Here is a 27,916-nt window from a genome sequence, read left to right as displayed (position 1 = left end):
TCTTTATAAAGGTTGGATTATTTTTTAACTTTTCTTTATATTATGAGACAGGGTTCCTTTATGTAGCCCTGGCTATCCTGGACCTCATTTTATAGACTAGATTGACCTTGAACTCAGAGGTATGCCTGCCTCTGTCCCCGAGTGCTGAGGTTAAAGGTGTGCACCACCATGCCCAGCTCTATGAAAGTTTTTTTGTTTTTTGTTTTTTTAAAAAAAAAAACCAAAGTGTTCTTAAGGCTTTCATTGGACAATTTTTAGATGAGTGAAATGTCTATACTGGGATTAGAAAAACTTGTTAAGTGCTAATAATAAAAATTGATATATAAAGATTTGTTGTAAAATCAGAAGAGGGCAATTATTTCATCTTAGAATCTCCTTTGGACTGAATATTGGTAGCTATTGCTGCATATTAGGGGCATGAGTGTAACAAGGAAACTGTGGATGCTGAGGTAATAATGTATCTGAAGTTATGAGAGCCATCAAAATGACATATTAAGAGTATTTGGTTTTGTCAGATTTACAGGATTCATTCTCAAAACATGTAGTGGATATGTTCTTGAAATTCTTGTCTGAAGGCGTAAGTCACAAACAATCCCACACCAGTTTGGAATTATGATTAATAGAATGGTTATTTATTTAAGGGGGAAAAACGTACAAATCACCGTCCCAGACAACAGCCCTTTGCACAATCAGGAAGGGAGCCTAGTCGCCAGAAGTAGAGCCCAAGCCAGAGAGTAAACAGGGAAATGGCTGCTTTTTTTAAAGGGAGAGAGACCACGCCCCAATGGGCTGGTATCTCAGCTGCTATTGGCTGAAGGAGCAGAAGGAGCTCCCACAACACTTGTCAGTTTTGAAAATAAGTCATTTTTCTAACTACACTAATTTGACCAACATAGAGGTGATTTTTGGTTATTTTAAAGATAAAATTACATTGAATAGTATAGTTAATAATTCACAACAGAATCTCTTCCCCCTATGGTTTTGGACTTTGCTGTATAGTTCTCAGGATAGACTTAAACTGTTTGTGTACATATGCAGAGATCTATGTTGGGTATCTTCCTCAGGTTATAGTCTGTCTAACTTTGAGACAAGGATTGCTCACTGAACCAGGACCTCCTTGATTTGGTTAGGTTGGTTGGCCAATGAGCACTAGGGATCCACCTGTCTCTGTTCCCCAGCGGTGGGGTTATAGATGTGCACTGCTATGTAACTAGCTTCCTGTGTGCGTGCTGGTTATCTGAAATGCTTATGTTTGACAGGCACTTAAGCAACTAGGCCATCTCTCTAAACTACTTTATTGAAGCATCTCGTTGACAGCTTAATTCATTATATGAAATCTGAATTTAAGTGAAGAGAAAAATTTTGCTTAAAAGGAACGTAAATGTACTGATATTGTAATAAAGTTTAAAACTCATTAAAATGTACTGTTTTTTTTGTTTCTGTTTGTTTGCTAGGCAGAGAGAACAGTTTACATATAATTATACAGTTTTTTTCTGGATCTTAGAAAATGATAAAATTTTACCATAGTTGAGTTCTATTTTTCTTATCAAAGGACGAAATAATACAATCCAGCCAGACTGTGACTTCAAAATCTTTTTCCACTGCAAAGATTGATTTAATGACTAAAGTTCTATTATGAGATAAATAAATAATTTGTTTTTTAAAAGTGAAATTTTAATTATAATTCTGAAAAGTGTTGTTTTGTTTTTACTTAACACTGTCATTGAAATTTAACTAGGAAAGATTCTAATTTTACTTAGAATATAGTATTAAGTTGTTTTGCTGAATTTTTGGGGGTTTCTAATTGTAGGTTTTGCAAATTGATGACGTCACAATAAAAATCAGTGCTTTAAAGGCAATCATTGACCAGCTGATGACATTTGGGATTGAACCATTTAAAACTAAGAAAGCTAAGACCGTCCAGTGTGAAGGTGCAGACATAAACAGTGATGATGAAGAAGAAGAAGAAGAAGCAGAAGATGCTGAAGAGACCACCACAGCTAAGAATGTTCTCAAACTCCTCACTGACTTCTTAGATAGCGAGGTAGGGGATCATTCAGCTCTACAGTTATGAAACACTTGCAGCCTGTGTTTATCTTCTTAGCTCTATTTTATTTTTACCAAAGTTTACCTTTGACACAATATTATTTTAAAAAATATTAGTTTAAAATTTAAATTTTACATCTTATTAGTTTTCATTATCAAATTAGTGTGCAAAGAATTGAAGGTTCCTTTGTTACAGTGTTTCTAACATAGTAACAGAAATGAATTAGAACAGATACTATTGCAAATGGGCAGTTTTCTGTTTTTAAAAATATTTTTATTATATATATATATATTTTTTCTTAATTTCCTTTTGGATTGTTCACTGTTCTCAGAACAGAAATTCAGCTGAGATATGTGTGTGTAACTTTACATTTGTGAATTGAACTGGCTTAATAACAAGTAACTTTGGAAAGGGGAATTCTTGTGATTTTTTTCCTCTGTGTAAAACTGTTGTTTCTGAATAGGTACAATATTAATGCCATGTGTTTTGTTTCTTGTTCAATTGCTCTACTTCATCTTCTGGTACAGTGTTTGGTTTCTGAAGCAGATGTCCTTATTATATTCCTGGTATTAAGGTGAAAGTTATGAATCTTGTTAGTAAATGTGGTATTGGTTATAAGGTTTTCATGAATGCCCTTTATCGTTTTGAAAGGATTGCTTTCTATTCTTATACCCCTGGCTATTTTGTGTTTGTATTTTAATAAAAAGATAATTTAATTTTGCTGAATGTTCCTTTTGCTTCAGTCAATATGATCATGAGGGATTTTCTTATCTTTGATTTGTTGATAATGGTATGTAACATTCATATTTGATTGTGGCATGCACCACCTGTGCATTTCTGTGATAAAATTCTGCTTGCCCATGATGCATGACCCTTTCACTGTGTTAATGAATTTGGTTTGCTACTATTTTGATGGAAAATTTTTCATCTGTTTTCATAAGTGACAGTCATCCATAGTTTTCTTATGATGTCTGATTTTCTTTCTCCATATTTTCTGTTGCTTACCTAATTCTAAACCTTGTTTACAGTCAGATTTGCTCTTTTCTTGTTCAGTGAGGCATAATTTAGGTTATTGATTTGAGATTTTTTTTTTAAATATAGCTATATCTTACTACAAAACTTGGCTCTGACCACTATTTATTGTAATCCTCTAAGTATTTTATTTTAGTTCTGTTTTTTGAGACAGCCATATTCTGTAACCCAGGTTAGTTTATAATTTACTTTGTAGGCAAGACTAGCTTCAAACCTGCAATGGTGTTTCTACTCTTATCAAATTCATGATAAAGTTAATGATTTTTGGATAGTTATCTTAAAATATCACACATAACCTTCAAAAGAAACTAGAGGTAAAACTTTCTGATTGAGTGTCATTTTTCCTAGGTGTCTGAACTCAGGACAGGAGCTGCAGAAGGATTAGCCAAGCTGATGTTCTCTGGGCTTCTGGTCAGCAGCAGGATTCTTTCTCGTCTTATTTTGTTATGGTATAATCCTGTGACTGAAGAGGATGTCCGACTTCGACATTGTCTAGGCGTGTTTTTTCCCATGTTTGCTTTTGCAAGCAGGTATTGAGCCCTTGATAAAATCTTATTTGAAGTCAGATTCAGCCCCCCCTGATGCACACCTGAATTATATCTATGTCGTTTTGTTGTTGATACACCTTCTTTCAGTAGATGAATGGTAAGAACGTAGCATACATTTTACAGTACCAGATTTTTAAAGCTTTTTCTGCATGGAAATATGTCTTATCTTCAGTAAATACATTTTGTGCATATTTTAGAATTAAACTTTTCCCTTAAATAATGTTTTGCCAACATACTAGTAAATGGAGTTTTTGGTATATCTTTTTGATAAAATCACTTTATTCAGAAGTTTGAAGTTAGGGAAGGCCAAAAAGGTTAAAGGGATCTGAAGTCTTTAGCAGGGCAGATGTCCTTGGCCTTGTACTGAAAGTTCAAATTGCTTTTCAATAGGACAAATCAAGAATGCTTTGAAGAAGCCTTTTTTCCAACTCTGCAAACGCTGGCCAGTGCCCCAGCGTCATCTCCCTTAGCTGAAGTAGATGTCACAAATGTTGCTGAGTTGCTCATTGATCTGACAAGACCAAGCATATTGAATCCTCAGTGGAAGAATTCCCAAGATTATCAGGTGTGTGTGTTAGTCTGGGTGGCAAGTACATCCACATGTGCATGAAGATCATTGTTGTTTGATTGAAGAATTCCCTCTGCTGGGGTCTTTGAAATTGTGATGAATTACATTTATATTTTGAAGTTTTTGTTTTTCTGGCTTATAAAGCAGGTCCAAAAGGCGAAAAAGATCGTTGGGGAAATGTGGAGACATCATGAAAATAGAAATAATGATTGCAAATGTTTCACAACCTAGAAGTTACTAAAACTTAGTATTTCCGTTACTTTTCTCCTCACCTTGCGTGGTAATCCTTGAAGTAATGACCTCTGTTATCTAAAACTCATTACATCCGCAAATGTAATGAGGACAATTTAAAGGCAAGAGTTTATTTCAAGCTCTTAAGTGGAGCATACAGGTCAACTGCTAGCTCATCTGTAATTTAATTTTAACTGGATTTTCAAATTCTTTAATGACATTTGCTTGAATATGTAGAAATTTGATGTCTTAATGATTTCAGATGCCAACTGGAAGTTGACAGTTTTGTTCTGTTTGTGCATTGTTATTTTATTTTTTGTTATTTAGTGACTACTTTGTCACAGCATTATGTACTAGGAAGATTATATTAAAAAGGATATGAAGCAAAATATGTTAAGAGCCATCAAATGCTTTTGGAATTTAGGAAAATATAAGATTTGTCATAAGAATGATGAGTGTATCGTTAGTTTTATTTGCATTTCTGGGAATTAAACTAAGGTCTTGTTGCTGCTAGGCTACTGTTTTACTGCTGGATTATATCCCCAGCCCTCTTTTTATTTTTTATTTTGAGACAGGGCATTATTAAGGTACTTAAACAGCTTGGCTTCCCAAGTAGTTAGAATTACTGGTGTGTATCATCAGACCTGGCTGCATTGGGCCTGGTTGGAATTGGAGAAGTGGTTTGAGTAGATAGGAAAGATGTAATTGCAAAGGTTGTAGTTGGCCTTGTGTCGGTGTATAAATGGACTTAGTTATTAAAAAGTTAATAGGATGAGACCTGTTAACCAAGAATTTAAGGGACACTGATGGTTATATGAGGCGAACTGGTGAGAAGATTTTGAGAAAGCTTGAGAGGCAAAAGATGATGAAATCCAAGAAAAGTCTACAATCTTAAGTGTGAGTAACAATACACTTGATAGAATGCCTGAGAGAGTGAGCAATGTAGTCTGGGGCATAGGTCAGATTGAATTGGAGTTTAAATAGGAGTTTCAGTTGATTTTTTTTTTTTTTTGAGCTACTCAGGACTGAAATGAGTACCACTGTGGTACCTATTGCATTGGCTGGCTAGTCATTAGGTGTGCATTGACCTTTAAGGGCAGTGGTGTGAGTTTGGAAAAGGCCCACTTTGATCAGCCTGGATCATTTTAAAAGCTGGTTGATACTTCAGTCCTAAAAGGGATAGATCTGCTCTTTGTACCGTAGTACCCACTATGTCTAATAAAGGAAGGAGTTTCTTTTGGAGGCAAGGAGATAAAATTTAGGTTTAAGCATTTTGCAAGATAGTTAGAAATATTTTCTTTGATATATAGAACTATATTATGATAAAGCATTCTCATTTTATAAAGATTTTTCTTTTTAATTTTTTAGGCCTTAACAGTACATGACAATTTGGCTATAAAAATTTGTAATGAGATCCTCAGAAGTCCATGCAAACCAGAAAATCGGGTTTATACAAAAGCTTTGAGTTCTATAGAACTCAGTAGCAGTGTTACAAAAGATCTCCTGCTTCTATTGGATGAGATTCTGGAGGTAAAACAGTTTTTAATACTCTCAAGTAGTTTGTGTTCTTATTTATCAGAATGGAATTTAGATGGGTGTATTAAGTATTACCTGTTATTATATATTTTACCTGTTCATTAGAAATAATTGTTTCCTTCATGAATTTTATATAATTTTAAGAATGTTTTCAAACAACTTGATATTGGCGTATAACTTTTATTTATTTTATATCTCCCCCACCCCCCCAGCAAGTAACAGATAGAACATGTCTGAGAGCTTTGGAGAAAATCAAGAATCAGTTAGAAAAAGGGACTAAAGCACAGGACCAAGCACAGGATACCAACACGACTACAGCTCTTCAGAATGAAGATGGTAATTACATTCTCACCTGAATATCTGTGAAATTATAGTTTTCATCTCTACTGAGAATTTTATTCTGTTTTGATTGAATTTAAGAAATGAACAAGAATCTTTTTCTTTGAATCTCTTGGGAAAAGCTATTATATGTGTATTTATTCCACTTTTCAATGTATTTGAGTACATTTCTTACTAACCATCTTGCCAGGAGCTTCATTTTGTAGTATTCACATTTTTGGAATGGGGATTTATTGTAACCATTGGTAGCAGCTAATAGAACTATTTTCTGTTTTATGTGAGATAAAAAGATCACTTAAAAAAACAAGACTGTCTTTTGTTTGTATTTTTTATGATTGCATGTATAGAAGCATATATGACTCCTTTGAGGGATGTAAAAGGAGCTCAGACATCAAAATCCACACAACGAAAGACTAACAGAGGTAAGATATGGACTGACCTCATCTTACAACTGTTTTTCAATTTAAAATACTAACTTTACTCTCTTGGGAATAAAAATTCTCAAATGTCTTAGGTATACTTAAGTTTCTTTTACTCTCTTCAGCTGATGGAAATTCTTGATTTTTCTGAGGAATGTAAGATCATTATGCTCCAGAGGCTTTTAAATAAAAAATATCAAAAAGATTATACAATTAAGGGCTTTTTGTAGGTAAATCAAGAAGTCTGGTGACACATGCCTTTAATTCCAGCATTTGGGAGCTCGAGGCAGGTGGATCTCCGAGTTCAAAGTCAGACTGTCCTACACAGTGAGTGCTGAGACAGCCAGGGCTATGTAGAGAACCCTGGATCAAACCACAAAAGCCAACCAAACAATACAAGGTTAAAGAATAGTTTTATAGTTTTAGTAGTATTAGAATTTTTGTGTCAATGAGCACTTTTTTCCCCTTTTACTTTCTTTTCCCCATCTAATTTCATCTTTTTTTTTTTTTTCCAAACTCAATTTCCCAAGGGGTATCCAACAGTAGAATATTTGTTAGGATAAATTCATGCTTGCTGGTAGGGGACCATGTGGAAAACATCTGAAATTCAAGGCCTTTTTAATTGTTTTATTAACTCCTTATTACAAAAGCAAAGCATGCTTATTACAGAAGAATAAGAAAGTACATCCAAGCAGACCTACCATCAAGAACACTAATAGTCCCACCCATGAGCCAAACATGATTTTAATTATTGAAAATAGTTTTATGGCTCTAAGTATATTTAATCTTTTCTAGAATAGAATCTGGCCATAATATTGTTTCATTGCAAACAATTATTTAAACACCAATTACTGGATATTGTTCGAAATTAGTTCCATATTCTTGGATGCCTTCCTGGGGATAAATACATTAGTGAAAGCAAATAAATAAACGGAGGAGGAAATATGTAACAATGAGTAGGGCATATACAGTTACATAAATTGTCAAATGAAAAATTGATTTTGATCAGATTACTTTTAGTTACAGAATAAAGTATGAGAACTCCTTTTTTATTTTTTTTTAATTCCAAACTTAATGTGTGCATGCTACATTTTACTTCTTAGAGATGAGGAACATTGTAGGCCAGATTTAGTATGTCTCTTTTCTCTTTTTCTTATATTTTATTTTCCTCTCTTTTCTTCCTTCCTTTCTTTCTTTCATTCTTTCTTTCGTTCTTTCTTTAAATCAGAATAGGTTTTTATATATCTTAGGTTAACTTCGAATTCTCACTATTGACCTTGAACTTCTGATTACAGGTTGGGAATATAGGTGGTATACCACCATGCTCCATTTTACATAGTCACTCAAACCAGGGCTTTGTACATGCTAGGTGAACACTCTACTCACTAAACTACATTCCCTAGTCCTTACTTCTCAACCTTGTAAAATAGTCTAACAGGTAAACGCTGGTGTATAGAGATCTGCTTTTTGTTTTGTTTTGTTTTTTTAACATTGAATTATATTTAAGAGCACATTTGAACTTGCACCTGCCATGTATTTTACAAGCAGACTGTATCTTGCTGTTTAAAGTTGAAGTCAGGTATGATAATGTCAGACTATAATTAACAGGTGTTCTAGAGACTGTGGGGATAGCTTGAGCCCATCAGTTTGAGGCCAGTCTAGCTAGGCAACATAGTGCTTCAAAGATAAATACATATAACAAAAACAAAGTTTCGTTTTGGAGCTCTTCATTGACTGAATTTGCCTTTGTAACCTTTTTGTTAGTTTTTTCATATACGCTGTACCCCTGCTGAAAGAAAATCATCATATATGAGTGTTACCTTGCGTGTGTGCAAGAGTATGCATGCGGGTGTTGCTTCTTAGTCACAGTCTACTTGTTTCTGAGACAAGAGTTCATCACTGGTCTAGAGCTCTCCCAAGTATAGAGCCCTAGGGATCTGTGGGTCTCTGCCTTCCCAGTGCTGGGATTATAAGCTTGTGCCACCACACCTGACTGTTGTGTGGGTTCTGGCATTTAAACTCTACTCCTCATCTTTAACAGAACCAGCACTTTGCCAACTGAGCTGTCATACCAGCCTAAAATGTTTTTATTACCGCATATGGCGAGCTTGAAGTTTGCCTCTTTGTCATGTTTGTCATGTATTTGTAGTGTTCATCCAAAGAAATTTATATAAATTTTAGTCTTTTTTCCCTCGTCTGTGGTGTAGTGAAAGCATCAAGGTGGCTCTAGGAATAAGGAAATGTGTTGAAGAAGATTGTTGTGCTGAAAGTAAAGATTTAGATAGCATGGAAACTATATTTAGAAACATGAAACTATTCGAAATTTTGCTAATAAATTATACTGTTTTTAAGGACGGAAAAAAGCGCCACCTTCATCTAGGACTAACAGGAGGCGTCAGGCTCCTGAGACTGACTCCGAAAGGTATGTTGTATGTTTCTATAAGACACAGAAGATGCCAATCACTTTAATTTTGCTCAGAAGTAGAAAACTAATTTTCTTGTGAGAGAAACTAATATTACAAGATAATAAAAGCCATAAATAATCTGTGACTTTGGCAAACAATTAAAATTATCCATCAGGAACATTAGACTTACAAAGAGATATATATTTTTATTCATTGGCATTGTACTTAGTTACTACTTAGTTTAATGTGTTCTCATTTTTCATGTATTCTTATTCTCATTACCTGACTTTGTGTATATAACTCTATCTTTCAGTTACAATTCTGCTTATAACTTTAGTATATTAGTGGTTTGTATTAATAATGTTTTTTTTTCAGTCAATGTCAAGCCGTAATGGAGCCTGAAAAGTTTGTAGCTCTGCATTTGTTTACTCATTTTATTGGACTATGCCTATTCTCTTAGATTAAGTCTTAGTGGAAGGATTTAACCATGTTTTAGTGATTTACTAACTATATTAAGAGAACATAGTACTAGTTTTCACTTGTTTTGAGAATTTCAAAACTCTCTTTAGGACAAATTGTTGTGGTCTCTCTGTAATTACAAGCGTCACTATAAAAGCTTGGTGTTTGCTTCTTTCCCTATATGATACCAGGCTTTACCAGTAGATTAAAACTTACCAAATTAGCTAGCTTTTCTGTGATTCATGTGGCCGGATAGCCATCCAGCCAGTGTTTTTTGGTTATTGCTTGGGATTTTAGTTTTAAGCTTAGTTAATAGACTTAGACTGTCAATTATACACTGTTAGAATATCAGAAATTAAAAGTTTTATTTATAAATATTCTGGGTTTTAAAGCTTATATCTAAATTGAATGTATTTTCAATATCTTTAGTGATCATGGTGTTCCAGAACCACCGTCAGAAGTGAAGATGAGATTACCAAGACGAGCCAAAACAGCAGCACTAATGAAAAGTAAACTTAGTCTTGCACAGTTTATTAATGAAGATCCAAGTTAAGAGAGCTGATGAGGATGGAGTCCTTTGAAGTTGTGCTTATTTCTTTGCTTTAATAGTTACTGCGGTAAAAATAAGAAATACTTGCTGTGTTTCTGGAAACATGGAGTGTTGCCACATAACTTTGGCATCTGCCAGTGTGATCCATCTGCATGAATACATGCTTGTTTTTTTAGATTGTTAAGTGGACCTAGGAACCTACTTTTAAATAGGTTCCCTAGGTGAACCTTATGAAACTATGACATTTGGAAAGATTTGTAATAAGCCCAGTAGCTTATATTTGAGAAGCTTAGATAGAGTGGATCTAACATAGGTGACGGTGTCAGACATCAAACAAATGGCATTTGAAGGGTGAAGTATGTACGTATAGTTTTAAAGAAGTGCCTATTACCATTGAGGACTGGTATAATGAACCAAAGCATTCCTTATTTACATTAAACAATGGCTTTGAGAATTGTAGGATTCCTATACTAAGTATTTATTTGATAATCTTACCTCAATGGGTAATTTTCTCTTCCTAAAGCGTTCCATATAGGAACCCTTGTTTATGAATGTTTCTGGGATTAGGGAGATGTCTACACACATTAATCATGAAGACATTGGTTTTTGGCACATCAAAATATAATCTACCTGGAATAATAAACAATACTAATGGGAAATGAAAGTTATAAGAAGTCATCTTTATAGACTGATTTATGAGCAGTTTTTTTTTGCTATCAATTTCAGTTATCTTTTAAAATTGTCACTTATAAAACAAATGTTTTGAAAATTGCATTGTATAAAAGTAGACCTTTATTTCTGCCATATCCAATGAAATACCTTTTATTATTCCTGGTAATGACCTTTTCTCTTTATTTTGGATAAAAATGTCCTAATATGAATTTTTTATAAATTGTGCTTCTTTAAATTTATTTGTCAGAGGCTATTTATTTCAGCTGATTTTCTGAGATGGAGTGAAGGTAATATTGCTGGTTTTTAGAACCAAAAGGCTGTTCTATGTACATAATATGTGCTTTATAGAACTCCGAAAAGGAGTCAAAGTCACAAAGCGAGAATGTTCATTAAGTAAAACGAAAAGGCATGTATGTTAATGATATAAACCAGTGAAAAACACTGTTGTTCTTCATCTCTCGGTTCTGTGTCTTTTCCTGTGCTTCATATTTCTTATTGTTAAACCTCCTGTTAAATCCTTGCCTTAAAAAAATTCATGGAGAATAGGAAGTAAACCTATTAGAAATGAACTACAATCTCATTTATATATGTGTAGAATATCCAAAAGGAAAGATGCTATGATCATGTAGACACTGTACCAAAGCTTGCTTTTCTGACATAGGAAAAGCAGCTTTTAATCACTAAACCACTAGTAGTAGTCTTAACTACTCAGATTTAGACAATAGCCATGGCTGCAGGTGTACTTTGCATCATTAGATTAGTAAGGAATATTGTCCAGCTTCTACAGGATATCCCTGTAAGCTATGGAGTAAACTGCTAAAAGACAGTAAAACCAACAGGTATAAAAACAGTTAACCTTTTTTTTTTTCATTCAAAATTGTTAACTTAAACCAGTGTTCTTGTTTACCATGAGGTACAAATTTGCTGAAGAGTAAACATGCAATTGTGCCATTGCTCTTATGGCTCACAGATGAGAGGTTTAAATTACAGAAAGAAAACCAATAACCTAAATTTTCTTTTTACGAATGAAAACATGCTATTTGATAAACTAATCAACCTTTTTCTATACATATATAACTTTAGAAGAGATATACTTCCAAGTGATACCTTTGCCTTTCCCAGTTTGCTTCGAGGTAGTTAGTATCCACCTGTTACACAACTGTTCATGGGTTAGGTCATTATCACACACCTTTACAATACTAGCTTTCTAAATTACAGAATCTGTATATGTCAAAAACTGCACAGAAATAGAACTGGGCAATTACCAATAAAAAGAGAAACATCAAAATCTGCTTTTGTTGCAAAATTTCACAATGGTCTTACCTAATGTTTGTTAAAAAAAAACAGAATTATAATAAAAATGATTAACACTAATGATTTAATATAAAGACATCACAGGACTAGAAATATTTTAGGATCAATTGGTTTTTCATGAGAAAGAATATTGACATATAAAATAATGATAGTGCAAGGACTTTAGACTATTTTTCTTCATGTTTGAGATTTTGGTTATTAACTGTACAGCTTGCTAGAGATGCTGCTGTCAGATTCCACTCAACAGGATGATTAAGGCACATCTTAACAGGGCTCAATGGGCAGCTTGCTGTGTTCTCATCAGACAAATCCACTTTCTCATCAGCTTTCATTTGTAGTACTCTGTAATAAAGAAAAGAAAAAAGACAAAAGATTTTAAGTTTAAATTTCCACTTGTCAACCATGTAAAAGAGAAGTTTGGAATATTGTTTGCACCATAAAGCAAGTAAGCAAAGCATTTATCATCCTGACATGGCGTGGGAGGTCCTTCTATCTATGTGTTGCTTTTATTGGTTAATGAATAAAGAAAGTGGCTTGGCCTATAGCAAGGTAGAAAGAATGTAGGCAACAAAAGCTAGGCTAGAGAAAGAGGGCCGAGTCAGAGAGAAGCCATGTAACCCCGCCATAGACAGACGCTGGAAGGAACTTTACCTGGTAAGCCACAGCCATGTGTTGATACACAGATTAATGGAGATGGGTTAAATTAATATGTAAGAGCTAGCCAATAAGAAGCTAGAGCTAATAGGCCAAACAATGATTTAATTAATACAGTTTCTGGGTGGTTATTTCGGGGCTGAGCTGCTGAGCAGCTGGAATGACCAAGCGGCCTTTCTACAACACTGACAGTTCTTGTTCTTTATGCTGCCTTAGTGATCAACAATGCCATTTTTAAGTGTGCCTCGAGGTGTTCACTCAGATACTTCAGTACAAGAGATGTCAATCATTGCATTACATTAGTCTATATAAGAAAGGTGTTTTACTTACCAGAAGGTTTAGCATCAGGACTACATTTAAGAGAATGAATATTTGTTAATTCCTAATGTGTTCTAGGCTCCCTCATTTTAATTTCATAGCTAACCAAGGTTGTATACTTACAGTGATAAACTGAGTCTCTGAAAGTTAAGTACAAATATGATGTCATACTGTAACTGGTGTAGAACTGGAAACATAACCCCTGCTCTTTCTCTTGCTCTGTTAGCTTTCTAGTGGACTGAATAATCATTAGGAGTAGATATAAAAAGTAGGCATGTTTGGTAGAAGAATGCCAAGTTGTCTAGCCTATCTTATCTGGTGGTCAGCTTAACACAGGAAGAGGCAGCTCCTATTACATAGGACTCCTTTCTTCCCTCCCTCTCTTTCTCTTCCTCTCTCCCTCCCTCCCTTCCTCTCCCTCCTCTTTCTCTTCCTCTCTCCCTTCCTCCGTACCTCCTTCCCTTCTTTCTTCCTTAGATTAATGAAGTTGATGGCTTATTTGAATTTAGGTTGGGTTGGTCAGATGTCTTCCTGTGGTTAATCTCTAATGCATGCCCTCTGGTTCTTGCAAGACTGTCTTATTTCACATGTTAATGGGCACAGTCCTATTTGTTCCTGAATGCCATCATAGGTAACCTTGCCCTCCACTAAGCTTAATCAGACATTTCAATGTTTCAGAGCCTGACCCAAATCTCACATCTCAGAACCTATTTTAGTACTTGGTAGAATAATGACAGAACTTTTCTTGGCTCTGCTATTGTTTCATGTCTGATATCCGTTTCTAGATCTTAAAGGAGACTGACACACTTAACTGGAGATAAAGCAATGCTGAATATGTGGCAAGTTGCTCAACAAAAACAAAAACATAAAAATAGAAATAATGTAATGCCTAGAATAATCCAGCTCTTTAAATTTATGCAAGCTTGAGTCCAGAAGAAAAGTTATTCCACTTTACTTTAAACTGTTAGTTTAAATGGAATACAACTCTTAAGCCTTTTCCAGCTATGAATCTGCCTATTGGTAATGAGAATATTGAGATATCTCAGTGTGACTTGATAGAGCTGGGCAGCAGCACATTTAGATCCCTTAACCTATTTCTGATTGTACAATTTACAGCTATTAGTACACCAAACCTGCTGTACTGTGTTCTAATACCACTGGCAGTCTCAGTGTTTTTTTTTTTTTCCAGGCACAAACATTTTCTACTAAAAACATGGTTTCAATTTATATAATTATACTAGACAAAACAAAAAACTATGTCAGCTTGTTAGTCATAGAAATATATTAAGCAAAAGTAAAAACAGATGCAATTTGTAAATATTAATATGTTTAAAATAAATTTTGCTTGATCAATGACAGAAAGGTCTAAATGACTATCAGAAATGTCTGAATGGGACTTAAATTTGGGTCCTCTGTGAGAGTAATATGTGTCCTTAACTGCTGAACCATTTTTCTAGCAGAAAAAACACTTTTGTTTTAGAGAGTGTTTGGTTTTGATTCTGGGTGGGGATTGAACCTAAGACATCACAGTTTGGCAGGTGATCTAAGTGATGTGCCGCTGATAGAACTGACTGTAATTTTAAATCAGGTATTTGATAGACACGTTTCTGAGAACTTAAGGTAAGCTATATGTCAATAAATTGGGTTGGCAGCTAAACATATTAAGCATAAAGCTAAGAAAAGAAAAGTCATAGTTATAAATATTGTTTCACTTGCCGTTTTTTGACAATGATGCCTTTAAAGTGAGTGCTATTACTACATAAATGACAAAGGGTGCACAAAATTATGTGTGCAGAAAAGACAAGAAATAAACTCTTACTATTAATTACTATTAATGTATATACTAATGTTTAATTCATATATACTTATACTATTACAAAGTTCTAAAAATGCTAATTGTCATTCTCTGACCTTATAAAAGTAAGATTATCCTTCAGTCTATTTTTGTTTGTATGAAAAAGTTGATACTTTGTCAACTTAAGCGAGCCATTTGAAATGTTTTAAAAAATCTGTATATATCAACTAAAATGTGTAGTACCTAATATTCTGGTCAAAGGAAGAAACTAGAGGAGTTATTTATCCTAAGTCAGGTTTCTTCTGTCAAAGCAGGAAGCTAAATAGAAGCAATGGTTGACTGGGGTAAAAGAACTCTGAAGTGGCTACCTAGACATCTCAGGTTATTTCAGTATTAGTGATCTCATGAATCCCAAGGCAATTTAAAGAGTATGTATATGTTTTTGTAATGTGTTTTTTGAGGATCATGGAACCTCAAAAATAATGAGGCTTGCTCATTAGTAGAGCTGTCATTTAGACAGTCGACTGCATTGTTATGTAGCATCGACTCCCAATAAGCTTTATCATTAGCTAATCAACATACAAAAACCCAGTAAATCTTGGTATAATCTACATGTCTGAAAATACCATTTTTATAGAACATGTTGACCAGGTTCTGTATGAAGTCTCTTCTCTAGTCACCATCTACTAAATCTTAGAGAAGTGATTTGCCCATTATGCAACCCATTATACAAGAATCATGTATTATCTGTACCCCAGCCATCTGTTGTTCTGTGACACTACTTACTTGTCACTTGGGAGACAGAGGTTTATTTGCTTTAGGCAGCAATAGTCCCTTGAGAGCCCTGTTGAAATAAAGCTTCTTTGTAGTAGCAGCTAAATAAAGGGCTTGATTCCTTCATTTCTATAAAGTTAGGGCATAGATGGACATGGGATCCATGTCTGTCTTCTCAGAGGGAGTTAGAAGTCACTGTATGCACAGATAAGCTGGAATTTTGTACAGGCTTTGGATTTTACAGTGACTGTAATGTGCCTGACACCATCAAACTTAAACCAGATAACAATTCTGCATTCTGGATGACTTGTTTACTTTCCTCTAAAAATATAAATGCATTAAATATTTAATATGGCTGAGCTTGAATCTGTAGCTTATTGTCTTCATGAGTATTCAAATATAAAGTCAAGTTTATCACAAAGCTAGTAAGAGAACCTTCACTAAGCAGTTACTCAAGTGAAGGATTTTTGACGTGCTTGAGTATGATTTCGGCAGTTACTACAAAACAGCTTTTCAGCTCCTTGAGGAGCCCAAACATGCACACCAGCAGGTCTATATGGTGACTGCAAAACCTTAACCCAAATCTATCTAGTATATTAGGAATGTCAAGCTTGTTTTGTATGCCTTCAGGGCTCAGTAAGGACACAGGGAGAGAAGATATTCATGCATTATTAACAGAAAAATAAAACTGTAATAAAGGCTAAAGAGAAAAGTTAATTTGAGGAAATTGGGAAAGCTAGGGTAAGAAATATTCAAAATAGGTCTTGGATGATAAAGATTAAGATTTATGGCTGAGGGTTTTAGAGACCCCGTTCTGATCCTACACTTTGTTGAGTGTACATTTTTTTCTATTAGTGGAATGATTAAGTGTATTTATGTCAAGCATAGAATGTATGCAAAATTTCTGGGCCACCTACTATATAGAGCATAGTTCCTCAAGAAATGTGAGCTGATGTTACGCTTGTTAAATTAGAGGATGCATGTTTTCACTGGTGGTAAAGTACAGTAGATTTGTGTGTGATTGTAGTGTCTTTAGGTAAGAAGGTTTAACTTGTGTGCAGAGGGAATAAATAGTATTAGGCCTAAGGGTATCAAGTCAACAGAGCCACAGGATCTAAACTAGGTACTCAGGACTGGATTGGCACATTGCAAAGGATTATGCTTTTTTTTGTCTCTCTGTATGTCTTAAGTGCAGATTTCCAATGATATGGCACTGAGGAATTTTAATGCATGGGTAGTAAGGCAGAATATTTTACATTCACTTTTGACTTGTTTATAATCTGATGTGATTATTTGGAAGAGCAGGAAAACATGGTAAGAGCACACTTGAAGTTTAATAATTGTGGAGTTTAATCCTTGATAGGACTCATTTATGGTTCACTTCCTATAAGCATATGTGCTTGATCCCCAGCCAGTCTACAGTTTTAAAAGATGTCAGAATTTTTAAAAGGTAGGGACTAATGGGATATGATTTCTCAAAGACATTAATGTTTAATCTTGTGTAAGGTTTTACAGGAGGCAAGATTAGCTGTTATAAAAGAACATGCCTGATTCTTTCACGGTTTCAGTGTCTTGTCTTCTCTCTTCTTCCCCTTTGAAGTCCATGTTAGTTTCATGCTCTTAAGTCTTCAGAACCATGAGCTAAGTGCTGTGGGACAATGGTTTGTACCCTGTCGATTGTATTTTAATAAAATGCTGATTGGCCAGTAGCCAGGCAGGAAGCATAGGTGGGGCAATGAGAACAGGAGAATTCTGGGAAGAAAGAAGTCCCATTCTATAGTCATGACCCAGCCACAGAAGAAGCAAGATGTGACTGCCTCACCAAATAAGGTACTGAGCCATGTGGCTAACATAGATGTGAATAATGGACTAATATAAGTTATAACTGTTAATAAGAAGTCTGAACTAGTAGGGCAATCAGTTTATAACTAATGTAGACCACTGTGATTTTTCTTTGGGGGGGGGGACGACTTAATGACTGTGGAAACTGGGAAGGACAGAAACCTCAGAAAACAGCTAAGTAGGCCCTATTTCGTTTAAATACTCATTTAAGGTATTGCATTACAGACGCAAAACCAAGAATCTTATGATTTATTCCAACAAGTTTTAGAAAGATCACATTAAAGTTTTCTTATGTAAAGTGGCACAAAGCCTGTCATACTAGAATACAAGTGTTTGCTTAATAACTGGTATATGATATCAAAGTGTGTTAGAGTAAACCATGGTATAGAAATTCACAAGAAGTGTAGAATAAAGTACTAGTTCTCTATTCTGCTAAGTAACAGACCCAGAGAGAATAGTCATGTGGATTTTGTCAAGTATTTGGATTTGAGTATTTAATTTATAGAACCTGTAGGAGTGAAGAAACTAGAAAGAGACCATTGGTCTGGGGAGAAGGGGCTTAAAGGAGAGGGACCTATTGGAACACAGCTGTTATCAAGAGAAAGATGGGAAGAAGGGTGGGAGGGTAGGTTTTGAATACTAAGAGTCTTTAAAAAAGACTTATAGAAGCCTATTTTATAAGCATATACACATATACATGTTCATATAAATTTAATTAGTTATCCTACATAGAAGATATGCTCTTCCTAGAAGCCATGGACTGCCAAAAAACAAAACACCTAGTACCAGGTGGGGGATGCCCCTCTTCAAGCTATTGCTGAGAGGTGTCTGAAGCAACATATAGGCTATTGTCATTGCTCTTGGTTGTCCACCAGTACTTGATTTGAAGACCATATTGTTGAAAACACCACATGTTGGCTTCAGGTGGCCGAAAAATCAACTTGGCACTAACCAAGAATCTTCCTCCTTCCTGGCTTGCTGTTATTGGAATGTACTCTGGACCTATGGGCGCTGTGGATAGGGTAGTTATTAGTGTTTTACCCAACTGTGAACTTTATAAAATACAGTGATGACTGATGTGGCAGAATATGCACATGGATACAGCAATGGTACATATGTTACAATCCTGATTGGATTTAACTGGTACTGTATAAATTGTCAAGAACCCACGGTTAGGTAGCTCACCAGAGCTATGGTAAATCTACTATGATTGTTCTGGTAAATGGATATAGTATCAAACTACCTCAAAATTTTTATCTGTACCCATGTATTAGAGCAGGTTTCAGACCACATCAGAGGAGTCGGTGGACAGTGATTAACATGTCTGTTGAGTGTTCAGCCACAAATGGGAACCCTTGCCCCAAGCTCAGCAACCATCATGGAAATGGACGGGGAGATTTTCAGAGCCAGACGTTGGGGAGTATCAGTGTCAAACAGTGTCCTCTGGACATGACTGCAGCACTCACCAATTCACAGCAGCTGTGGTTTCCTACACAAGACAAGCCTGTCAACATTGTATCAAGGAGGGGAAAGGGCTCATGAATCCCTACACAAAAGTGTGGACCTATGGGCAGTTAATGACTTGTGAGGGAGAGTGAGTTAGTTTTCTTTAAAGGTGTGACTCCTGATAGATCAATTGTGGTTCTCAGTACATGGCCCCATACCCAGCAGGATATTGCTAGCACAAATTAGACTTAATAGGTTAAAGATGAGGAACACAATGTGTGGGGGTTTAAAGTAATACTGGCTTGAGGTCCTGCCATGACTTAGAGTGTTTTTGCACTCTGTTCCCAACTGCTTTCTCAGGATTCATCTTAATATTGTTTCTCTTACGGCAAACAGAATTGTTCGATGACTTAATTTCTTTACCTGTTTCTAAATTCACCCTTCTGCACTATAACCAGTCGCTAGTGTAATTGCTGTCAAGTGGTGTGTTAGCAGTGGTGTTGACAGCTGATAGGCAAACCTGCTTGAAGGATGTGAAAGCTTCATGGACCAGAGATAAGCCAGCTAACAATGAGACAGTGAGGGAGCAAAACCAAAATCAACATTGGATCTCTATTTGTTAAGCATAGACTCATGACTAAAGTAAATAAATGCTGGTGTTGGAGTGTTAGATGTCAGTGCTGTTGGTTATTTTCATGTTGTTATTTGGATCCTCACCATATGGTTTTAGTCAGTATAGTTTTAACCTTGAAAAAGAATGTACCACAACTCTTGTTTCTCATTAGCCCTTTAGACCTAGGTGGCTTAAATGAATAATCTTATACTTGGTATTACCATCTCCTTGTGTCTTCACTCAGTAAATTAAACCTGTCTGGCATCCATGAAAATAGTACTTATTCAAGTCACCCCTGGCCATCACATTGATGAGTGCATCTTTAGGTCTTACCTTGTTTCCTTAGCAACATTCATTCAGTACTGTTGGCCCCCTGCTATGTCTCCCCCCTCAGGGATAGGACCTTTGAAAAGTTAGATTAATCAGTCATACAGACTAGACTGGTTTCCTGCTTTGAGGAAGAGTCTTCAAATATAAGAGAACAATGAGAAGTTCTGTAAGCCAGAAAACTGTCACCAGAAACCAAACCATGCTGGACTTTGTGAACTGCTCAGCCTCCAGAACTGAAAGCAGATGACTTGTTTAAGCTGTAAGTTTGTGGTATTTGTGTCAACCCAAGCAGACTAAGCTACCTATCTCATTTTTCCTGAAACAGTTTTTGGCCTTTGAGACCATGCATATTACCTGGCTGCCTTTCCCACTGTATGCCAATTTATTGGAAAAATAAAGGTTGGGATTTCTCAAAGTTGAGTTCCAGGCTCTTCTCATTCTGCAAGTTCTCCTTTAAGGTCCTCCTCCATGTTCTGTTGTGTTTGTAAATGCTATCTTAGCTCAACTCAACTGACAGCTTCACAAAAGATTTCCCTATTTTACCCAAAGTTGCTGCTAAGAAATTCATTCTAGTGTTCAGCATCTTCAACACAGCTTACCACTGCTTCATGTTTCTGGTTTTTTCTCTTTCACTGAATACAAGCATGAGGAGAGCAGAGATCCTTGCTGTATTTTGTTCAGCGTTTCTTTCCAGCAGTGAGGACATAACAAGTGGGCAAATGCTTGTTGAAAGAATAAATCTGGGATTTCTGCTTTTGGCCACAATAAAGTAATAGGAGCCAGATTTATCTTCTTGCTTTGAAAGAATTTAAACTGTTCCTACAGGAAACAAAGCCTACAGCTGACTAAGCACTTCACAGATTTCCAATCTGCATGACTGGGAGAGGATCCCAGGAAGGATTGGAAATATTTAGAGTAAAGGAGACAACTGAGAGCTTCTGAGAGAAACGCAGCAGGAGTGAGCAAGCTAGTTGTGCATAACTCAGAGTTAAGGGTCTCTCAGATCTTTAGACATGCTGGAAAGCAGGGCATGAAAGTTTTCCAAGGCTGTGAAAAGGACCAGGTGCAAAATTATGAGGTCATACACATCTGGATATAATTTGTAATCCCACCTATCAGACTTTGGGTCTTTGAAGAGTCTTCATGAGTGTTAAGACTGCTCCAAATGGAGAATTTTCCAATCATGGTATTTGGAAGCTACATAATTCTTTATTGTGAAGGGGCACCCAATGCACTGGAAGATGCTTAGCAACATCCCTAGCCTTCTACATGTCCACAGCATCATCTAAATGTGACAGCAAAAACTGTTTCCTATGGCGCAAATTCACCCCCAAGAACCACTGTTGTAGACTAAAGATTATTCTGGCTTTTTCCAGCAATGCTTAAAACTAGACTTCAAAGGATCAAAGCATTTCTCAGAGTCCAAACATGTAAAGTATCATGAAAAACCCAGCACAAAACAGGGTAAAGTTCACGATGTCTCACATTTTATACATGTCATAGATGAAAATGATTCCTAACAAAAATTAAGTCCACAGGGACAGATAACACATAAAGCTAGCACAAAAGGAGGTCAATACAGGTATTGAAAATATACTTAAAGTGTATTGCTTTTGTTTATGCTATATTTGTTTAACTGTGAAGTTGTGATTCTTTGCCTGTCTAAAACACCTAATGGTCTATAAAGAGCTGAAAGGTCAATTGCGGGGCAGGAACAAGAACAGGAGGCGCTGGCAGGAAAAGAATAAATAGGAGGAGAAATATTGGAAGAGAAGGATCAAGGTAGAACATGGAGAGGAGGATGCTAAAGGCCAGCCACTCAGCCAGCCACGGGGTAAGATTGAAAGTAAGATATAAGGAAGTAAGAAAAGGGAAAAGCCCAGAGAAAAAAGGTAGAGAGGTAATTAAAAAAAAATTAAGCTGGTATACAATAAACCAAGCTAAGGCGGGGCGTTTAAGTCAGAATAAGCCTCGGTGTGTGATTTATTTGGGAGCTGGGTGGTGGGCCCCGAAAAGCAAAGAGTAAGAAACCAACAACACCATTTTGGCGTTCCAATGTGGGGCTAGAGTAAAAGAAAAACCAACAAAAAGCAGTACTATCTACAATCAGCAAAGAGAAAATAGAGGTAACTACTGAATATTTGCCCTGTTTGCAGAATACATATGATACATATCACAGAAGCAGAGTAGGAGAGGTGGGTACTTATTGAAGAAACAATGATTATACATATCTAAACTCATATTTAAGGTGTTCAACAAATACTAAGTAGAGAAAATAAAGAATAATGCTAAGATTTTTCACAAACTGCTAACAAGGAAAAATTAATGTGCAGAAGACAAACATTAACCATAGCAGCAGACTAAATTTCAGTAACAGTAAGGTAAAAAACATCTTTAAAATACTAAAAGAAAACCAGACAAATTTGAAATCCATGTTCATGAAAAAAAATACTTTGCAGTGCTGGGGCTCCAACTCAGGACTTTACACATGCTCAGCAAGCGCTTTCCCACTGAACAACATCCCAGCCCCACTTGAAGAGGTTCAGGCTGGCCCTGAACTCTTGTATACCTTCAAACCCACAATCTGGAGTTGGAATGCAGGTGTGTACCTCTGCCCAGCTCTTAAAAAGGAATGTCACATAAAGAGTAAAAGCTGAATGGAAATAGTCCACAGCAGAAATGTACTACAGGAAACTCAAGGAAAAAATTCAGGAAGAATGAAATTTAGATGGAAATCTTTATTTGTTAAAAAAAAAATGAAGAGCACCAAAAATGGAAAATTCATCCTATTTAAGGAAATCCACTTGGAAGATGATTGTGCATTACATCCTGGACATAGCTTGAGTGTTCCCAAGGATTCACACGCTTTAGAAGTACAGTAGTATTAAGGTGGTAGACCCTCCAGGGGGCTGCCTAGTGGGAGGACACTATCCTCAGAGGAGAATCATGTAGTTTTCACAAGACCCAACTGTTGTAGGTGGTCATATCATTTTCTGCCTCTGCATGCTGTGAGCCAGGTTTGGGGGCTCTTGACAAAGGCTGAATAGTTGAGACTGCTTGATCCTTCAGTCTCCAAGGCATGAGATAAACTTATGTTCTTTATAAAGTGTCCATCTCAAGTATTTCATTATAGCAACAGAAAACATGTTGTGCAAAGGAAAATAGGAATAGTATTACTATTTATAAAACAGTATTTGTACAGTTTGTACATTTACAGAAGTAAAATGTACGGCAGCAATAGCACAAAGACCTGGGGAAGGAAGCAAAATGTTTTGTTATGAAATTGTTATTCATGCTAAGACTCCTGACCTGAACTGGCCATCCCCTGATCAGATTGGTGACTACCCTGGCTGTCATGGGAGAGCCTTCATCCAATGAGTGATGCAGGTAGATTCAGAGACACCTGCTCAGGGAGTCCTGCTGAGGAAAGGGAAGAGGGGTTGGACCAGGGTGGGGGCATGTCAGGGATATTATAGGAAAACTGAAAGAAACAGTTAGCTTGGCTCATGGGAACTTTGTCAGAATCTGAACTAACAACCAGAGAGCCATGGGATGAACCTGCATATATAGCTATATAACTTGGTCTATTTGTGGGACTCCTAATAATAAAAGCAGGGCCTGTCCCTGGTGCTTTGGCTGGCTCTGGGCAACTTCTTTCTGCTGGATTTTCTTGCCCAGTATGAATAAAGGGAGAGGTTCTTGGTCTTATGGCAGCTTGATGTGCCATCCTTTGCTGATGTCCAGGAGAGGCCTGCCCCTTTCTGAGCTAATACTGAGGAGAGGTGGATTGAAAGGGGGTGGGGCCTGCAGTAGGGATGTAAAATAATAAATTAAAAATTTATTATTCATGAAGTGGTATAACTGAAGGTGATAAGCAAATGATAATCTCGTATAAATCTAACAGCACCATTTCAAATTGTATGTTTGGCCCTGGGGATTCAGTCTAGGCTATCACCCACATGAGTAGGCACTCTAAGCTATATCCCCAGCCTCCTCTTAAACCTTTCGAGGCTGGACTTCATTCAGCCTTTGGCCTCAGCCTCCCTAGTAGTTTGTATCAGAAGGTGTGTCTACAGGCCCACTATAATAATCACTTTAAAAAAAGAATGAAAAATTAAATAGACTATTAAACTAGATGGACACCAAGAGAAGAACAATAGGCTAAATGGAAAACAGCTGATTTAAACTAAATTATATTAATAACATGAGATATAAGTGGCTTAGTAAAAGGTAGAGATTATCAAACTTAAAAAAAGACTTATGTCTCAACCCTATGCTGAAACATCTAAATATAAAGGCATAATTGGGAAAAAAGTTACAGAAAAGATACCATAAAAAATAGTGTAAACTGAGTCAGAAATCATCACAAAATAAAATAGACTCCAGAGTACAGGGCATTTTAGGGATCAAGAAGTTCATTCTACAATGAAAAAGAAATGAGCTTAACAAAGTAGTTAATGATTCTAATTATGTCTGCATCTAATAGAGTGCTTCAGAATGCAGGAAGTGAGACTGGAACAAAGAAAAGCTCAAAGCCCAAGCCTGACACTTCTCTAAGGAAAGTCAGTGAGAGCAAACTGACATCCTTAGGGTTATTTACCAACTTGCATCACTGGCACTCAATGGGCCCTCAAAATATATAGCATCTACACCGTTTCAACATCAGAGATCATTTAAAAAGGTTTAAATGGATTCTGGAGCCTGAAGGCCAAGGAAACAGTTCCATGAGCAACTGGTGACCTGAGTTTGATTCCCAGGGACCCATATGCTAGACGGAGAGAACTGACTTCCAGAAGTTGTCCTCAGATCTTCATATTGCACCATATGTGTACACTTGACCACCAATTCACACATACAGGTAAGTAAACAAATAAATAAAATGCAGTAAAAGATTCTGGAGCATAAACTAAATCTGTCAATTAATAAAGACTGGATTGATGTAAATTACTCTTTAAAGCCACAAATTAGAAATCACTAACAGGGATTAATAAAAATCTTGGGCTGGAGAGATGGCTCAGCCGTTAAAGGCTAGGCTCACAACCAAAATAAAAAATCTCAACTATTTGGAAACTAAACAACAAAGTTCAAAATAATCCATGGGCGAGATGAAATAACAAATTGACAAGACAGTAATATCAGATGAGGAATGATGAAATGCTGGCAAACGGACACATGATTTGGAAAAAGGATATATAAAGCTAATACTTTTTCTGGCTTTAACTCTGTTACAGTTTTCTTTTATTGGGGAAGATAATTGCAAAAAATATAATTAATTGGTAATGAAAGTGCAAAAACACCAAGCCAAACTTCATGGCTGCAGAATGGTCATTCTAACTGTGAATTCATTGAAATACAGAGGTTGGGAATGAAAACTTTAATCTAGCTGTATGATCTTTTTATTTGTGAACTCATTGCAATAAAATGATTTTTATTAAAAATTGTAAGTTAAAATTTCAATTAATGAAAATATATCGGAGCAAAATTTGAATACACCTCAAGTATTTAGAGTGAAATTTACAACATTATGCTAACATTAATAAAGAGTTAATCTTCTCATCTCTGTAACATTACACTCTAGGCCAAGAGTTCTCTTAGTACCTGGATCAACAGTATAAGCATTCCTTGTGCTCCAGTCAACATCTACTTTGTTGATGATGCCCAAAACACACTAAAGACTATGTATGAGCCGGGCGGTGGTGGCGCACACCTTTAATCCCAGCACTGGGGAGGCAGAGGCAGGCGGATCTCCGTGAGTTTGAGACCACCCTGGTCTACAAGAGCTAGTTCCAGGACAGGCTCCAAAACCACAGAGAAACCCTGTCTCGAAAAACCAAAGAAAAAAAAAGACTATGTATGACCCACTGTTATAAGGTAGATTCATCTCTTTTGAGCTACCATAGGCTCTATGCCTTCACTCTTTCCTTATACCACCTCTTCTTCACAATGTAATCAGAGATCTTTTTAGGATATCACATATCCATCCCATTCACATGAAGTCTAAATCTGTGTGATGGCTCACCAGAAGACCCTTTATCTATTCTTCAGACCTTACCATATCTGCTATTATGTTTTCTCCATTTCTTTTGACTTGAAACACACGTTCCATGCCTTTATCTTTGTAACCTAGCAGAACTGTATCTGGTTTTATTTTCCATTGTTTCCCATGTGCTCAGTATACTGGCTAGCATAGCGAAGATGAACCTGTTTTTGAGACTGGGTCTTGAACTATGCCCAGCCTGGCCTGAAATTTGGGCTCCTTCCCAGCTTCCCAAGGGCTGAGATTATAGGTGTGCACTATAGAGTGACAAACACTTCTGAGTGAATGTATTAATAGAAAATAAGATCTAGTTTTTTATGCTCCTATAACAGAGAATCAACAAAAACAATGGACTTCCCAGTGTTGCCTAGAACTACAGGAAGGAATAAGCCAATGCTTGATTGAAAATTCAACCAATATAAACAAGGAAAAAAGTTATATACCTCTCATGTTTTGACTTTTACCTTTTTTGGTAAAGCATCAATAGGTAACTAACTGTGTCAGGCTTAGTGTTGAAATACCATGATTCTTAGAGGTACAGTGATGAAAGCTGTTTATGGCCTAGCAAAAATGAGGGAAAGAAACTGGAAGTAGGAGAGCTGGCCTATATGAGTTCTGAGTTCTTTGTTTTTACTATTACTACTTAGATCAGAGTAGAAAAAGACAAGCTATTGAGCACACTGCAAGGGAGCACCAGGAAAGTTAGGGCATAGAAAACCTGCCAAGAATTTGGATTTCTTTCTTCCTTGTGGAGGTTTTTTTTTATTTGTATACGTATTTGCATCTGTGCACCACAGGTATACAGTGCCTGCAGAGGCACAAAGAGGGTGTCAGATCCCCTGGGACTTGAATTAGAGATAGTTGTGAGCTACCATGCGTATGCTAAAAACTGTGGGTCCTGTGAAGAGCAGCCAGTGCTTTTATCCATTGAATCCTGTCTCCAGTCCACATTTTGAATTCTCAAGTGAAGAAAAAAATATGGAGTGGATTTGATTGCCACGTTTTGAACCGCAGCTACTTGACTGGCAGGATTTCAAGGTAAGCCTGTATAATACAGCATGCCTGTCTCAAGAAAGGATTAAATAAAACAAAGAAAAATACAAACGACAGTCTACTTGAGTTTATGAGGTAACAAGATCATACGAGGCAGATGTGAAACAATGAAATCACCCCTAACAAATGACAGCAGCCGGCCATCAGGAAGAGGATGACCTCTGAACTTACCTCAGCTAGATAAAACAGGGCTAGAATCTGAAATAAGAGAATACAGATCTGTAAGATGGAAAATCTGTTGCCTATGGCTCCCCAGCACCATGCTGCTGGATAGGGATGGACACTGTTCCAGTGAGACACAACACCACAGCTAAAGTAACAACTGTTGGGAGAGGTGGGGGCGGAACTGGGAATGAATAAAAGTGAGTTTGAACTGTGTTTTTTAAACTAAGCCAGAATTTGTTTTCTAGCTATAACCTACCAATAAATGCAACAGTAAAGTCATCCAATGTCTAATAAGCAAAACCGGTACCGGAATATGATTCATCTTGGTTTGAATGGCATTTGCCACAGTATTCCTTCACTGCTGCATGTTACCAAAGCCTGTTACTTGGGTTTGATTCCACGCAGAACAGCCTTACACATAGCACACACCTTATCTTTACACTCACATCCTTTTCTGAATCCCTATCAGAAAACTCTGAAAGGAAGTGCTCCCAAGTAGGTAAACAAAAAATGACATAAAAGTTTAGGAAATTTAATTTAACATGCTAAGAAGGAACTGTGCCTTAGGGGAAACGAGGCAAAACTGATTCACTCCAGTATATTTGGTGCCAGAGCGCCTTGCACACAGGAGTGTCATAGTGCTGATGTTCCTTGGAATCCACCTTTGGAAGCTTGTACAGAAAATACAGCTTAGGTGACTGAACTATGTAGGAATAACCCACTCTGAACCTGAGAGTTTATCCATTATGTAGCAATTATGATACTGAAT

At 36.4% G+C, this 27,916-nt stretch overlaps 2 protein-coding genes across 4 annotated transcripts in view; one reads left to right on the top strand and one right to left on the bottom strand.

The window, feature by feature from the left end:
* Nucleotides 1-11,260, top strand: part of Ncapg (non-SMC condensin I complex subunit G) — a 32,908-nt gene extending 21,648 nt beyond the window's left edge. The window contains exons 14-21 of the mRNA XM_075943630.1: nucleotides 1,811-2,044; nucleotides 3,428-3,609; nucleotides 4,018-4,192; nucleotides 5,795-5,956; nucleotides 6,175-6,298; nucleotides 6,649-6,723; nucleotides 9,073-9,142; nucleotides 10,014-11,260. Of these exons, the coding sequence (XP_075799745.1) occupies nucleotides 1,811-2,044; nucleotides 3,428-3,609; nucleotides 4,018-4,192; nucleotides 5,795-5,956; nucleotides 6,175-6,298; nucleotides 6,649-6,723; nucleotides 9,073-9,142; nucleotides 10,014-10,137 (1,146 nt within the window). The 3' untranslated portion in view covers nucleotides 10,138-11,260. The remainder of the gene's footprint in view (nucleotides 1-1,810; nucleotides 2,045-3,427; nucleotides 3,610-4,017; nucleotides 4,193-5,794; nucleotides 5,957-6,174; nucleotides 6,299-6,648; nucleotides 6,724-9,072; nucleotides 9,143-10,013) is intronic.
* An 895-nt stretch (nucleotides 11,261-12,155) lies between these two features.
* Lcorl (ligand dependent nuclear receptor corepressor like) overlaps nucleotides 12,156-27,916 on the bottom strand; it is a 148,482-nt gene continuing 132,721 nt past the window's right edge. For all 3 annotated transcript variants that reach the window (XM_075943625.1, XM_075943627.1, XM_075943626.1), the window contains one exon: nucleotides 12,156-12,462. In XM_075943625.1, the coding sequence (XP_075799740.1) occupies nucleotides 12,288-12,462 (175 nt within the window). In that variant the 3' untranslated portion in view covers nucleotides 12,156-12,287. The remainder of the gene's footprint in view (nucleotides 12,463-27,916) is intronic.

Source organism: Microtus pennsylvanicus, chromosome 12 (genome assembly GCF_037038515.1).
Source record: "Microtus pennsylvanicus isolate mMicPen1 chromosome 12, mMicPen1.hap1, whole genome shotgun sequence".
NCBI lineage: Eukaryota > Metazoa > Chordata > Mammalia > Rodentia > Cricetidae > Microtus > Microtus pennsylvanicus.
Note: the sequence above shows the minus strand (reverse complement) of the source record. Positions and strands in the feature narration are given on the sequence as shown.